The 14,135-nt window shown below is 40.7% G+C and overlaps 1 protein-coding gene across 2 annotated transcripts in view; it reads left to right on the forward strand.

Annotated features, from left to right (window-relative positions):
* Nucleotides 1–14,135, forward strand: part of MLLT3 (MLLT3 super elongation complex subunit) — a 287,105-nt gene that overhangs the window by 257,703 nt on the left and 15,267 nt on the right. For both annotated transcript variants that reach the window (XM_044265593.1, XM_044265594.1), the window contains 3 exons: nucleotides 6,702–6,777; nucleotides 8,620–8,749; nucleotides 11,344–11,443. In XM_044265593.1, the coding sequence (XP_044121528.1) occupies nucleotides 6,702–6,777; nucleotides 8,620–8,749; nucleotides 11,344–11,443 (306 nt within the window). The remainder of the gene's footprint in view (nucleotides 1–6,701; nucleotides 6,778–8,619; nucleotides 8,750–11,343; nucleotides 11,444–14,135) is intronic.

Here is a 14,135-nt window from a genome sequence, read left to right on the forward strand (position 1 = left end):
TGGGCAAGCTCTTTGGTGTCTCTTCTAAATTAGGGCACTAATTGCATCATGAAAGCCCCACCCTCATGACCACATCTAAACCTAACCACTTCCCAAAGGCCCCATCTCCAAATACCATCAGATGGGGGTTTAGGACTTTAACATAGGAATTTTGGAGGGACATAGTCTGTAGCACTTGCCTTTCTCATGATAGAGCGAATGAGTAATATGGGAAGGTTACACAAAGATATATTAAGAGGTTAAAGCTATTGACTGGCGTTTGTTCCCTCAGATTTTCGTATATATACTTTTCTATATCATAAAGTTTTTGTCTTGGGGCACCCGGGTGGCTCTGTCAGTTAAATATCTGCCTTCCACTCAGGTCATGATCTCAGGGTTCCTGGATAGAGCCACCAGCCAGCTCCCTGCTTAGCAAAGAGTCTGCTTCTCCCTCTCCCCCTGGCTCATGTTCCCTCCCTCTTTCTCTCTGTCAAATAAATAAATAAAATCTTTAAAACCATAAAATTCTGTTCTTTTAACATGTTTATTTTGAAGCAGGTATTAATATAAAACTAAATGAAAAAAGTTCTCATTTCTAGCTTTTTGACAAGTCATCTTATGCCATTCTAGTTAGATTAACTGATCTAAGTGTTATTTCACAACTTTTCAATACTTAGTTCTTTGCTTAACTGTGAGCTTACCTTTTATTGAAACAGCTATCACAATATATTAGCTATTAATGGGAATTGGTAAGAGAATGCATTCATGTGATGAACCTTTTTCCATACTTGTTTGAAATAGATGTCATTTTTCTTTTAAAATGTGTTAAATGGGGGCGCCTGGGTGGCTCAGTGGGTTAAAGCCTCTGCCTTCGGCTCGGGTCATGATCCCAGGGTCCTGGGATCAAACCCCGCTTCGGACTCTCTGCTCGCTGGGGAGCCTGCATCCCCCTCCCTCTCTCTCTGCCTGCCTCTCTGACTACTTGTGATCTCTGTCTGTCAAATAGATAAAATCTTTATTTTAAAAAAAAATGTGTTAAATGTATATTTGAAAGTTGAGTGGGATTATCTTCACTTTCTTATAGAAGAGGAATTAAGTAAGGTAGTTTTTTTTTTTTAAAAGATTTTTATTTATTTGACAGAGATCACAAGGGGGCAGAGAGGCAGGCAGAGAGAGAGGGGGAAGCAGGCTCCCTGCTGAGCAGAGAGCCCGACGTGGGGTTTGATCCCAGGACCCTGAGATCATGACCCGAGCCGAAGGCAGAGGTTTAACCCACTGAGCCCAGTTCCCCCCGCTTTTTTCAGTTTTATCAAGCTATAATTGATGTATCAAATCATGTTCTATACCTTAATTAATGCAGTGTTAAACCTGTTTATATTGTGACATGACTGCCACTGTAAGTTCAGTCCACATCCATTTTAAATGAGATAGTCTTTTAAAAGATACTATATGCTGTGAAAAAAAAGTGTCCAATGTTATTAATTTTTTTAAAAGATTTTATTTATTTATTTGACAGACAGAAATCACAAGTAGGCAGAGAGGCAGGCAGAGAGAGAGGAGGATTCGGGGCTCGATCCCAGGACTCTGGAATCATGACCCGAGACGAAGGCAGAGGCTTTAACCCACTGAGCCACCCAGGCACCTCTGATTATTAATTTTTAGTGAAGGAAGCACTAAACTGACAAGAACCTAGTGGTTCTGTCATGAAAACTGAATAGAGACAAAAATAAAAGTATATTTACTCTTATGTTTTCTTTGATTAATACTCACCCTGGACATAGTCTTTCTGGATTTCTGCAAAAAAGAATTTTTATTGCAGGCTATGTGTTTTCTTTTAATAAACAAGGTAGAAATTTTGTGAAAAACATAGCAATGTGTCTAAAATAATTTCTGTTTAACTCTTAGATTGTATTCTCTCCCTTTCCCCTGAAGGGGGGAAAAAAAAAGGAGTAGGTTATTCTTCCCCTTTTTCTTTATTTTGATTGTTTTAAAGATCAAGTTGAAGTTCTGTTCATAAGTACATGTTGCCTGTGAGAAAAGATGGAACTTCTGTCTTCTGATTACCTAAGGAGGAAGCCTGCTCCCAGTGTTAAGAAAAGATGCCAGATTGTAAAAGCCCTCTCATGTGACCTGCCTTGACAGGTGTTCTCTTTGGAAACACGTAACTTGTAGCAGTTGTAAACATGTGGTTTTTCTTACTTGTCTTGGACAAAAATAATCTTCTGTAGAAAATCTATTACAAAATGATTTTGCATAGCCATTTCATGTTGACGATTCCATTGCAAATCTTGGTAGGCCATCGTTTTGGTAGTAAAGATATATCTTCTTTGAGGCAAAAGAGGAATATGTGGTCTATTGTTAAAAAAAAAAAAAAAGTAGTAGCAACCAAATGCTGATTAGCTTCCACTGGAAGAGTCATGGGCTGGGAGTTTTTGCCTTACTTCTACAGGAAGCTTAGTGCCCTCACTCTGTGAGGACATTAACGCCTAAGCAGTCTTCCCAAGAAACCTACACACTAAGCTATAGAACTATAGATTTTTTTTTTAATCTGAATAAAGTCAGATTTTTATTAGATACTGTAAAAAGGCTTGAGCAGGCAAGGTGAGAAATTTCTAAATTTAACACTTAATGAATGTTTGATATGATAATGATTGTCATAGAATTTGAGTTTTTAAAAATTTAAATTCAATTAATTAACATATAATGTATTATTAGTTTCAGAGGTAGAGTTTAGTGATACATCATTTGCATCTAACACCCAGTGCTCATTACATCAAGTGCCCTCCTTAGTGCCCATCACCCCTTTACCCCATCCCTCCACCTACCTCCTCTCTTACAACCCTGTTTTCTGTAGTTAAGAGTCTCTTATGGTTTGTGTCCCGAATTTGAGGTTCTTAAGACTAGACTTTTGTCACTGTGGAGCATGCCATTTAAAGACACTTCATGTCTAGTGTTTGATTACTCAGAAGGTCAGCTATAAACATGTGCATTGGGGCAGCAACAGGAAAAAGCCAGAAATTTTGTGTGTGTGTGGGGGGGAGTTTTGATATTTCAAAAAAAAGTATCAAATTAGTAATGGGAGAAATCAGAACCTCATTAAAGTTTCCTATACATGGGTTTTGGCACATGTAGACATAAGGAGGGGAAAAGAGAATGCAATAATCTTTTCAGTCCTTGGGTACCTTAGAGACCTTAATCTAGGGGCACCTGAGTGGCCCAGTGGGTTAAGCCTCTGCCTTCGGCTCAGGTCATGATCTCAGGGTCCTGGGATTGAGCCCTGCATTGGGCTCTCTACTCAGCGGGGAGCCTGCTTCCTCTCTCTCTCTGCCTGCCTCTCTGCCTACTTGTGATCTCTTTCTGTCAAATAAATAAATCTTAAAAATCTTTAAAAAAAAAAAAAAAAGACCTTCATCTAGCCCTGTTTTATGGTGTGTGTGTGTGTATAATGCACCTTTCCTAGTTCATAAAATCATCCTGGATTTGCATTTTTGGAGAGTAGGTCTTTATTTTATTTTAAAATAAAATCATATTTAAAGTGAAGAACAGCTCCATTTGGCTGGATTTGATAAAATATAAGACCATGTCGGCCTCATCTAGTAGCAGAATGGCTTTCAAACAGTTAACATGTAGTTGAGTTCAGTCCTGATCTGGCTGGGTAAGTTGAAGGTCCATCCACTATGACATGATTTTGTACATGCTTCTTAGATGTTTTTATTGAGAGGTAACTGCATTCTTTCTGAGTGTTTTCTTGCAAAACACTTTGATGAGTATAAAGGGATGCTACTTACATCAGTAAGTTTCTAATTTTTCTTGTGATGCTTTTTTTTTTCTTTTCACTCAGATGCTTTCTTAAATTTATTATTCTTTCCCAAACATACTTCTGCATTTAGAGGAACGAAATGACTAACATAGTATCAGTGGTGTTCTACTTGGAATTTTCATTAATATCATTTGTTTGAACTTTTATAATATAAATATACCTGGACCCCCACACCAAACCCATTTAATCAGAATTTCCTCATGTAGAGAATCCCCCAACTGATTCTGGTCAGTATCCATGGCAGTAGCTCTCTGGAACCTTGATCATTGGGTCTTAAAAGTCTGGTTGGTCCCCAGAACAGCAGCAGCAGCATCACTTGGAAAATGTTTATGGAATCCAAGTTCTCACCCCAATCCCAGAATTATTGATTCAGGAACTCTGGAGTGGACCCAGCTGTCTGTGTCTTAACAAGTCCTCCAGGTAATTCTAATGCCCATGGAAGTGTGAGACTCCTTGTCTCCTTGGCTCCCAAACTGTAAGTCCTTGTCCTGGTTACAAAAACATTGTAGGACATAGGATTTGCTGCCCATCATTCAACATTTTATCCTTCTCCATTCACCTCTGTTGCTTTAACGTTTCTATTTTAATATTGTCAGTGAATTAATGTGTCTTCTATCATGAACCACAGATGATTTGTGGATCAGGCATGGTGGTTGTGATAAACATTGAGTGAAAGCCTCTGTCTCCTGTTGTATTATGGTCTTTACTCTTCGTCAATTTTCTGATGGTTGGTAACTGGATTTATTAACCTTGTTTGTGGTTAAGAAGCTAAAAGAAGGCTGCCTGCAGGTTTGGTTCTGGCATTGGCATGATGCTTGAGACAGATGGATCAAGTTTAGCGTGGGGTGGTTGGGGAGATGGCCACCATCCCCTCTTGCTTTCCTAATTAATGTCACTCTCAGCACATAGCTCTGGCAGAACGGCCCCTTTAAGTCCGGTGCAACATGACTGGTCCAGCAGGAGGGGGAATTAGAGCTCTCTCCACTCACTGTAAGGAAACCTCTCTTTTGGCTCCCAAATGGTTTCCAGAGCTATCAAAATAATACCGTTTGCAGACACTTTTCATGGCTGAAAAGAGCAACTTGGAGAGGAAAAGGAGTACTCCACGGCTGCAGGGAGAAATGTTTTGCAGCTGGGCATTGCACAGAACTGCTCACTGAGTGCCCTTGCACAGTGTAGCTCCCCTTTGTGGTTCAACAGTGGAAGAACCACTCAACAGAAATGAAGGGTCCCTCGCACGGGCGCTTGTGCTTGTACGCCGGCTCTTCTTTGTGGGCCACGGACCGCAACGTGTCGGACATTGTACTGCAAATCTCAAGTAAATCTCTCAGTGGTGAAGGGCTGGTGGCCGTCTGCTGCTCATTAGAGATCCTGTCTGGCTCTTTTCCTGCGGAATGAGTGGTAGATTGCTGACACCTGTTTTCCCATCCAGCCTGAGGATGTGAAGTGTGCAGTAGGAATGCCTGAAAGTGCTTCCTTGTGTCCGAGTCTGGATCTTGGTGTTGCCTGCAGAGAAGGGGGTTGGGATTCAGTGCTGGGAACGGAGATGAAAAGGAATCTGTGGTGAGAAAACCTCATTATAAGCTGAACTGATATTCTCCTCCTCATTTAGTGGCCTCTGATGATGCCCATGGTGCTCTTAGTTTGTCTTCCACATGGCCCCAATAACTTAGTCCCCCCGAGAACCAAGTCGGAAGGAGAGAGATTGATCTTGGGCATGGAAAGACCTCATCTATGTCTCAGATAACAAGTTGAGACTGTGAGCACATTAAAAATGGGATAGAAACAGTCCAACATTAAGTTATTATTTTAAATTTGGCCTAAATACATAAAATTCAAGTGTGTTGATCGTATGATCAATTTCTTTGCACAGTTCTTTCCATGTGTTTGTTCTTCCCACCTTTACCTACTTTGAAGCCTCATAAAACCTGGCAGATGATAGAGCAGAGGACCTCATGCTCTGCCTTCAGTCCCAGATACAGAGTGCTTGCTATATGCATGCATTTGCTAAGTATGAGAGGATAATAAGCTCAGGAGAGACCCCCACACCCCTGCCTTTTCAAGTCCCTGCAGTCTACTGGAGAGGAAGGACAAACATCAGAGGCAGCATAACACCACAGCGTATCAGATAAACAAACCGATGAGATCCACATTTTCAGTGGGTTTGGAGAAGGAAGACAGCTGTGAGTTGGGCAGGTCAGGGGGGATGTAGAACTTGTTCAGGGTATTAGAGGATGAGGAGAATTCATGATGAGAGAGTAGGGCACATGTATGATGTTCTTTTTCCCTGCATCCGTAGGCTGTGGAATAGAGAGTGGTGTGTGTGTGTGTGTGTGTGTGTGTGTTTAAAGTAGTGGCAACATTTCCCACTGACTCAAGTGTGGGACTTGGCCAGATCTCGTTGTGAACATTACCTCTATTTGTGAACTGTGGATGAATGGGGTTAGGGTTGGGTCATGGCCTTGGACCAGAGTGAAATTAACTGGCTCATAATGTGATTGAACTAATGACCTTGGCCTCATTACCACTATGTTTTAGCTGGTTGAGTCAATCAAACATTGCAGAAAGGGTAATCAAGGTAATCTTTTAAAAGAGATTTGGATAGCGGTAAACACAGGAGTGAAATCAAAGCCAGGTTCTTCTGTCCTGTAACACCCAGGTGTTTGTCTCATCATCCTTGTTTCTGCATCTAGTAAAAACATGGTGGACCAAACAAAAAGGATACCATAGTCCTGCTGGGCCGCTGTTTTTGGCATAATGCAGTGTGTGTTCATTTTTCTTGCACAGAGTGGGACTGTTTCTGCAGAGGAAACTGTTTTTGAGCAGTAATGTTGTTTTTTTAATTTTAGATGTGTTGTGTCCCGTAAATTTATTGATGATGGCTTTCTCTTCTTCTTTAAAGTCTGAACAGCCCAGCCCTGCCAGCTCCAGCTCCAGCTCCAGCTCCAGCTTCACGCCGTCCCAGACCAGGCAACAAGGTATCCGTATCTCCCAGGCAAACGATGAGACCTTTTTCTCGTAAAACATCTTAATGAGTTGATTTATGGTCTGTTTTCTACTGTTTTATTATTTGAATGATAACTTGGCTTTTATGCAGTTGTATTTATTTCCCCTAGGAATGCACTTGAGTATTGTTCTGATGTATGAGGCCAACCTCTAGAAATTCCCCTTTTGCCAGTCCCTGCCATCAGGGTCCCATTTTACAAAAGGATTATAGACACAGCCCATTTCAGGGAGCTCCCAAAGGAAACACAATAGCAAAAGCTGGAGTTGAGAGGCTCTGACATAGAGAAATAGGTTTTTACTCTCCCTTCTGGATGTCTTTCATTTTATTTATTTATTTATTCTACAGATTAATAGACCTGTTTTCTTTGGCAAGTGTTAGTTTGCTGTCTTTAACATTTATTTTCCCTCTACTTGAACTTAAATTTAAATGTAAAGAAATCTAACAAATTTAAGCCAGAACGTTAAATATATATTTTATATTTTTTTTGGTGTGTGGAAATCTTCAAATAAGGGCTCCTTTTTTTTTTCCCAACATGAAAAGTGAGATCATATGAAGGAGTAATTTGGTTTTGAGCATCGTGTTACACATTAGCTCTTTCAATGGCCGCCCTCAGTTCCCGATGGCCTCGTGTAAGTTTTGACAAGGATTAAATTGTTGCGTGTATTTGAGCTACGGCTAAACTTCCAGGAAAAAATAAAAGACACTGATGATTTGGACTACTCAGATTTCTTATTACATTCATTTCCAAATATACAAGCCCACTACAAAAGCAGAGAAATTCGGGTTTTGCAGAGTGGGAGACTGCAGAGAATCAATACTTATTTTAGAGTTGACCGATAACTCAGATATTCATGTCCTAGATTAGACTTTAGGAATTGCCTAATCCAGAATAAAAGTGCCTCTCACTCTCTTGATTGCCTCCACAATCTCTTCTTTAACATAAAAGAGTGATCTTGTTTTCATCACATTTAGAGCAGTCAAGTGAAAATAAGCCACACTGAATTTTGTTTTTTATTTTTATTTTTTCCCCCCAGTTATGTCCTGTTCTAGAATAAAAACTAGTTATGACTTAGTTTTATTTTTTTCTCTCGCATCTAATACTGGATACTCTCTTGAACTTTCTGGGCACCTGACTTATTGCATGGTTTTATTTATGTAAATATATGCTGGTATTTTGCCAGGAATTTCTTAAAAGGTAAAATAAAAATTGGCTGCATAAAATTGTTGCTTGAACAAGACCTTGTGTCCAAGATCAATATGAAGATCAGAGATAGGACATTACACCATGGAATTGAAATACTTTATAATCTGAACTTGACTGAAATGCTTGCTTGACCTGAAATTGACCTTGAAATAAAAGGAACAGCTAAACCTTAATAGATCAAAAACTACCACACAAAGGCTGCATTGCCAAGAACAAGTTACAACCACGGTGATTTATTAGCCTCAACTTTTCAATACATGGATTAACCTAACAAAACATTCAATTTACTAATAGATCTTTCTGTTCCTCTTTAGGTGTAATTTTTCTTAGGGAAGAAAAAATACATAGAAAAACATTCCTAGGAAATAGAGATTTTCCAGTGAATATCCTAAGGCCTCTGTTGTGAAAACAGTAGTGTTTTGGTTATGTGTTACATTCCAGAAACTACCAAATTTGTTTTGTCAATTGTATAAATATATATAGTCATTTGGGGGGGGGTTGTGGGGGAGGGGGGCCAACGTTCAGTGCTGGCGAACAGTCCCCTATGTCCAGTATGGCTAAGTGTGTATGAAGTAGTGTGTTTAATTGTGGCACGCTGTCGTTCCTCAGGTCCTTTGAGGTCTATAATGAAAGATCTGCATTCTGATGACAATGAGGAGGAATCAGATGAGGCAGAGGATAATGACAATGACTCCGAAATGGAGAGACCTGTAAATAGAGGAGGCAGCCGAAGCCGCAGGTGAGTGTCTTGGCACAAACCTGTCCCCCTGCAATGCAATCATGCCTTTTCCCCAGACTTACCAGCATAACCATGGTGAAGGTGTGCAGTACCCAAAACAGTGGTAGAAAATGGTCACATTCATTTAAATTGGGTCACCTAGGCATGCTTATCGTCATCCTTTCTACAGGGAACTGTGTGTCCCTTTTCTCAGAAAGCAGAGGCTTTTTCTCTACAAATTCTATAGGGAAAACATCCTATCAGGAGTCCTTGTTCTTTAAAGTCTGTTCCAAGGTGGCAGGACTGACTGTTGAAATCAACTCCATTTTCATTTGAAGAGTTTCTGGAGAGCCACTGCTATAGCCTCAGAGTTTGAGGCAACATGTTTGCTGTTTGTAGTTAGAAAGACATAATTAGCGTCAGTGAATTATGTGTGTGACCTAATTAAAACTAGGATCACCTGTGTGTGTTTTCCAGCAAATAAATTCCTTTTAAGTGTACTGACAATTAGGTTCCTTAAGTAGCTTTAATGCTGTGAGGCATAATTCCACATTATAAGATGGTAATTCATGTCACTTATAATTAATAGTCAACTTGAAATTGCCTTGAGGGTTTTATTTCTTTATCATGAGGAAAACAAATAGGCATGCTTACTTGAATGTGTTTGAGTAGAAAAAATATGAATCTACTTGAACTTAAAATCCAATTACATTTGTAATACATCGCATTAAATCTTTTCCCGTTATCTATTACTGTGTAGAAGGCCCTAGAATTCCTCAAAAGAATACCTTCTTAATCCCAGCTGGACAGATCATGTGTTTCCTAATTGGTAATCCCTTAGGATCCCAGGACAAGGGCTCGCGGAGTGAGTATATGTGCCCTATCAGGTCTTTTGGCAAAGCTTCCCTGCGGCCATAATCAGTGTTTAACACCCACCTTCTCTTTCTCCACCTTGTCTCCCAAACTCACCCAGCTCTCTCTCTCTCTCTGTCTATCTATATGTATTTTTTTTTCAACAGGAGAAAACAAGGAGCCTTCGAGCCTTGGTGTTACATTTCCCTTTAGAACTCTTTATCTGACAAGACAGAAACTAACTCATAGGACAGGAAGATCTAAAAATGGACTGGAACATGGCAGTGAGCATATTGAGACCCACCTGACTGCTGGCAGCTCTCAGATATACCTGATGAGAAACGCATGACCTATTTAGGCAATTTCCAGTTACACTCTTATTTAGAAAATCTAGATATGCGGTGATGGGCTATGGCCCACCCACTCGCTGCCCTGTGCCCTGTGCCCTGAGTCGGGGCGGGTCAAATCACACAGGCTTGTGAGCTGTCTGATGGGATCTCCGTTGTTGCAGATTGCCTGCTTCTCCCCCCGCCTGACATGGGCTGTTAGTACGGCAGCGCCAGTGTAACATTTGGTCTTCCTTGCACTTGCGAAGTCTCAACTGTTTAATCAGTTTAAATACTCAGCCTTCCACTTCAGTCAAGAAGCATTTTAAAGCAGCGCTTCAACAGAACACTTCATTAATGTAATTTAGTTAAGAAAAACAAGTTCCATCCGTTTTTGCTAAAAGGATGTCCCAGCGTATCCTTTTCATTTCCTATCTTGTATCTTGTCTATCTGAATATATTATAGAGCTGGAATGTGATTGCCTATTCAGAGTGAAAGAAAAACTCTCCTGATTTCTAAAGCATTTTCTGTTTCTGAAAAGAATATTATATTAGGTGTCTGTATAGCCAAAGAGAGAGCAAACACTGAAGGACGTTTCAGAAGGAGGGTATACATTCAGTAGAGTAGAATAAAGAAATATCTCCTACCCTGGGTAAAAAGAAAAGTCCATTTTGTTTTGAAAAGAGAAAAATAGGGGAGGGGAGATGTTTTTGTATTGTCTTTGGTTGTTGAAAGATACTCTCTTTCTCGAAAGCGGTTACCCCAAGCACATTGTCTCTTCATGCTGCTGCAGTATATTTCTGGTGAATTGTTGTAGCAGTGGTCAAAACTGGGGACAGCCTTGCATCATGATGGAGTAGAAATACTTGGTGGGGTTCACACAGCCTGTCCTCCATGTCACCCCAAGCTCTCAGTCATACAGGCCTGTTGCCCCTATTCTCAGCAGTTGCTTCCACTCCCACAGCCTGGGTTCACCTGTAGCAAAGAAGCAGGGGGGAGAAGAAACTAAAAGGCAGTAACTTAGAAACAATCTAATTTTGCTGACCTGCCAGCTTGGGTAGCACACTGGGTGATAGTACTGGGGTGGAGTTGGAGCAGGGAGATAACAAGAATAAATAGGGGCTGAGCACCAACCTTGGGCTCCGTTGCCTGAGTTTGAATCCCAGGACCACCCCTTTTGCCTCTTCACCGGAGGCGAGTGACCTAGTGTAAGTCTCTCTGCTCATCTGTTGAAATAAGGGTCATTCAGTGAGAAACAGCCGCTAAAACACGTAGCACGGTTCCGTACAAAGTCAGTGCCAGTGTGGGTTAGCGGCTGTGGGAGTCGAAGCAAGTTTCTGGTGCTTAGTGTTTGGATTCTTTGCTCTCTGCGCCTACGTCTGCAGATGTTTCAAGAACCAGCTGTACTGATGCGTGTGACTTCTCTGTCTTTTCAGAGTTAGCTTAAGTGACGGCAGCGACAGTGAAAGCAGCTCAGCCTCTTCGCCCCTCCGTCACGAGCCCCCGCCACCTTTATTAAAAACCAACAACAACCAGGTAAATGGCTGGGTTTGCACTCTTCAGGACTCGCCCAACTAGGTGTGTGATCATTTTTACAGAGCGCACAAAGCTTTTTATCCCTTAATTTTAAACAGTGTTTCTCTCACTAGAAAATCAGTAGGAGTCTACCACCTTTGGAAAAGCACATAGTTGGGCTGAAAGAATTTCTGTGGTCACGAGAAGTATATCCCATTAGATGGGTTCATTACATCGGCGCAGGAAGGGATGGTGACAGAAAGTGCTGCTCATTTGCTCCGGATTGCTGTTTTTTTTGTTGTTGTTGTTTTGGTTTTTTTTCTCAGCAGTTAAGTGGACTAATTTAATGAATTAGAAAGAATGTAATCTTTGGAGCTAGGATAAAGCCTGGTTCTTTGTTTTACTAATTGACAGTAGTGTACTGGTGGGAAATTAACTCTGAACTTTTGATTCTCAGTTTCCTCATCCATAAATGGGGATATTAATACCTGTCAATTCTTGGAACAATGTTGGGTACTGTATTTGTAAAGAGCATGGGGCCATGCTCAGGCCTACTTGGCACTCAGCTGATGGGAGTAGATGTTTGTTATTGTAGGTGCATTGCCTCTGTGGGCTCATCCAGGAAAAAGAGGGTCATCATTTGGACTTGTAAGGAACAGTTAATAAAATGCAGAATAAATAATGGTCATTATCATTGTTATAAATCAAGCAAAGAGGAGGCCTTACTAATTTAATAGTCAATTCAGAGTATAGTTATTTGGATAAGGTCTAGGCAGAACTTCGAAAGCAATGATGAAGAGCTTTTGTTAAACAAATGATTAAGAATGGGATATTTTAAATACTAAAATAAACTAATTTCAAGTATCATGAATATTGTAAAAGCCTCATAGTGCCTTGAGTTGATACACTCATTTACGTAAGCTATTCTTATCTCTTTGTTTAGGCAGATTCCCTGTGACCTCTAAAATAATTGCTTAATCCAAGTTACCCTATGAATATTATGAACTCGAGAATGAAAGAACTGCGCTTTTCTGAAATTATTCTCTTTCACAGATGTCCTACAATTTTAAACAGCTTTGTCCTTGAATTTGTGATCTTTGCTTTACTGAGAAATGTGATTTTTATAGCTGAAGATTTTCTCTTTTTAAATTTTGCATAAAGCCTAAGATCTCCTAAAATTTAAAATACCTCATTTATGAAGTTTATCCACAACTTAAAGCCTTCATTATGCGTAGGAATACTGTGAGTGTCCTCCACTGCACCATGTTCATTCAGCTGCAGTGTCTCTGTGGCCTGCATGTGAGTGCAAGGCCAATCTCATCGTCTGTTGTGAGGACTGGCTGCCCAAGGAGTTAGTGCATTCTTACTCCTTACCCTGCCTCCCCGCGTCCCCGTGTTCCCCCAGCTGCAGTGCCAGCCATGCCCTTGGTCCGGCCAGCCTCACATCAAGCACTTCTGGGGCAGGTGAAGACAAAGATGACGGTTACTACCGAGGAACCATCCTCGCCGATCAGTTGGAAAGAGCCCTGGGCTGGCTAACTAGATAACTTGAGTTTCTTTTATAAACCTGTGCTTCAGTATAAGCTGGTGAAAGGATAGAATTTGGCCTTTGAATATATTTGCATATTTAATTTAAGCCCGGGGCACCCTGATTTCCGCTTCGCTTCTGGTGGAGGGCGGCGCGGTGTTAGAACCAGGGTCCCCCATGGGCGGCAGCAGTGCACTGTCAGGAGTTAGCGGCGTTAGGTAAGCCCTTCCTCAAGCCCCTTCAGCTTCATGCCAGGTGAAGACTGTGCTTGATAAAGAAATGCAGCTCTATGAAGCCCCCATCTTGCCTTTCAAACCACCCTCGCCACTTCCTGGATGGGCAGCCTTCAGCTGACTTGGCTCAAGTCTTGGTTTCAGGGAGAGGTTTGGGTTCTTTGTCAGATTTTTTTTTTTTTTTTTAAACCTGTCTAGCAAAACGAGACTAAAAAATGAATGGTATCATCTATCTGGTGAGGGTAAAAATTACTTTCTCCAATTAGATAGCATACCACTGGTTCCTTGGCATATGTTTATTCGACAAATGTAGCTTCACACATGTGAATCATCAATCTGTCAGGAATACGCAGTTATATGTCACTTCCTTCATGCACCTATAAGCATAATAAGAAAGTCCATATGCTTTCACTTTTAGCTAGTCTAGGCTAGGAAATATGTGTAGTACAGCAAGAGCACTTACCTTCTTGGGGCTGTTTTGGAACAGGGAGCAGAGGGTTTTAAAACTTTGTTGAGTATTGATTTCTTAACCCCTCCAGTCACCTGCTTTGGGTCAGGTGTGTTGCTGTCCCTTTACCTCCATGTTCTAGGACTTCTTAAAAATTAGCTAGTCTTAGTTCTCCATGCCGGTGAAGTGGAAGAGTAAGAATTAATTAAAAAATGGAAAAGTCCCCTGAATTTCATCCTGGAATGTGTTTTCCATCTTGATTTGAATGTATGTGTGATAATTTGAAATTTCACATCAAATAAAATAGATGAAAACAGACTTCATGTTTCACAGTTAAGCTTCTAAGAGTATGAGTTTCCTTGGTTGTTCTCTGTCTGCAAGTTGATAATGATCTCTCAAATTTCTGTAAATTACGAGAAAAAGCCGAGTTTCCCTTACTGGTTCTCAAATCTTCCAGGGACGAGGGAAGAGAGAAAGTGCTAATTGAGTCAAACATTTTTTAAC

Source organism: Neovison vison, chromosome 9 (genome assembly GCF_020171115.1).
Source record: "Neovison vison isolate M4711 chromosome 9, ASM_NN_V1, whole genome shotgun sequence".
In the NCBI taxonomy this organism is placed as follows: domain Eukaryota; kingdom Metazoa; phylum Chordata; class Mammalia; order Carnivora; family Mustelidae; genus Neogale; species Neogale vison.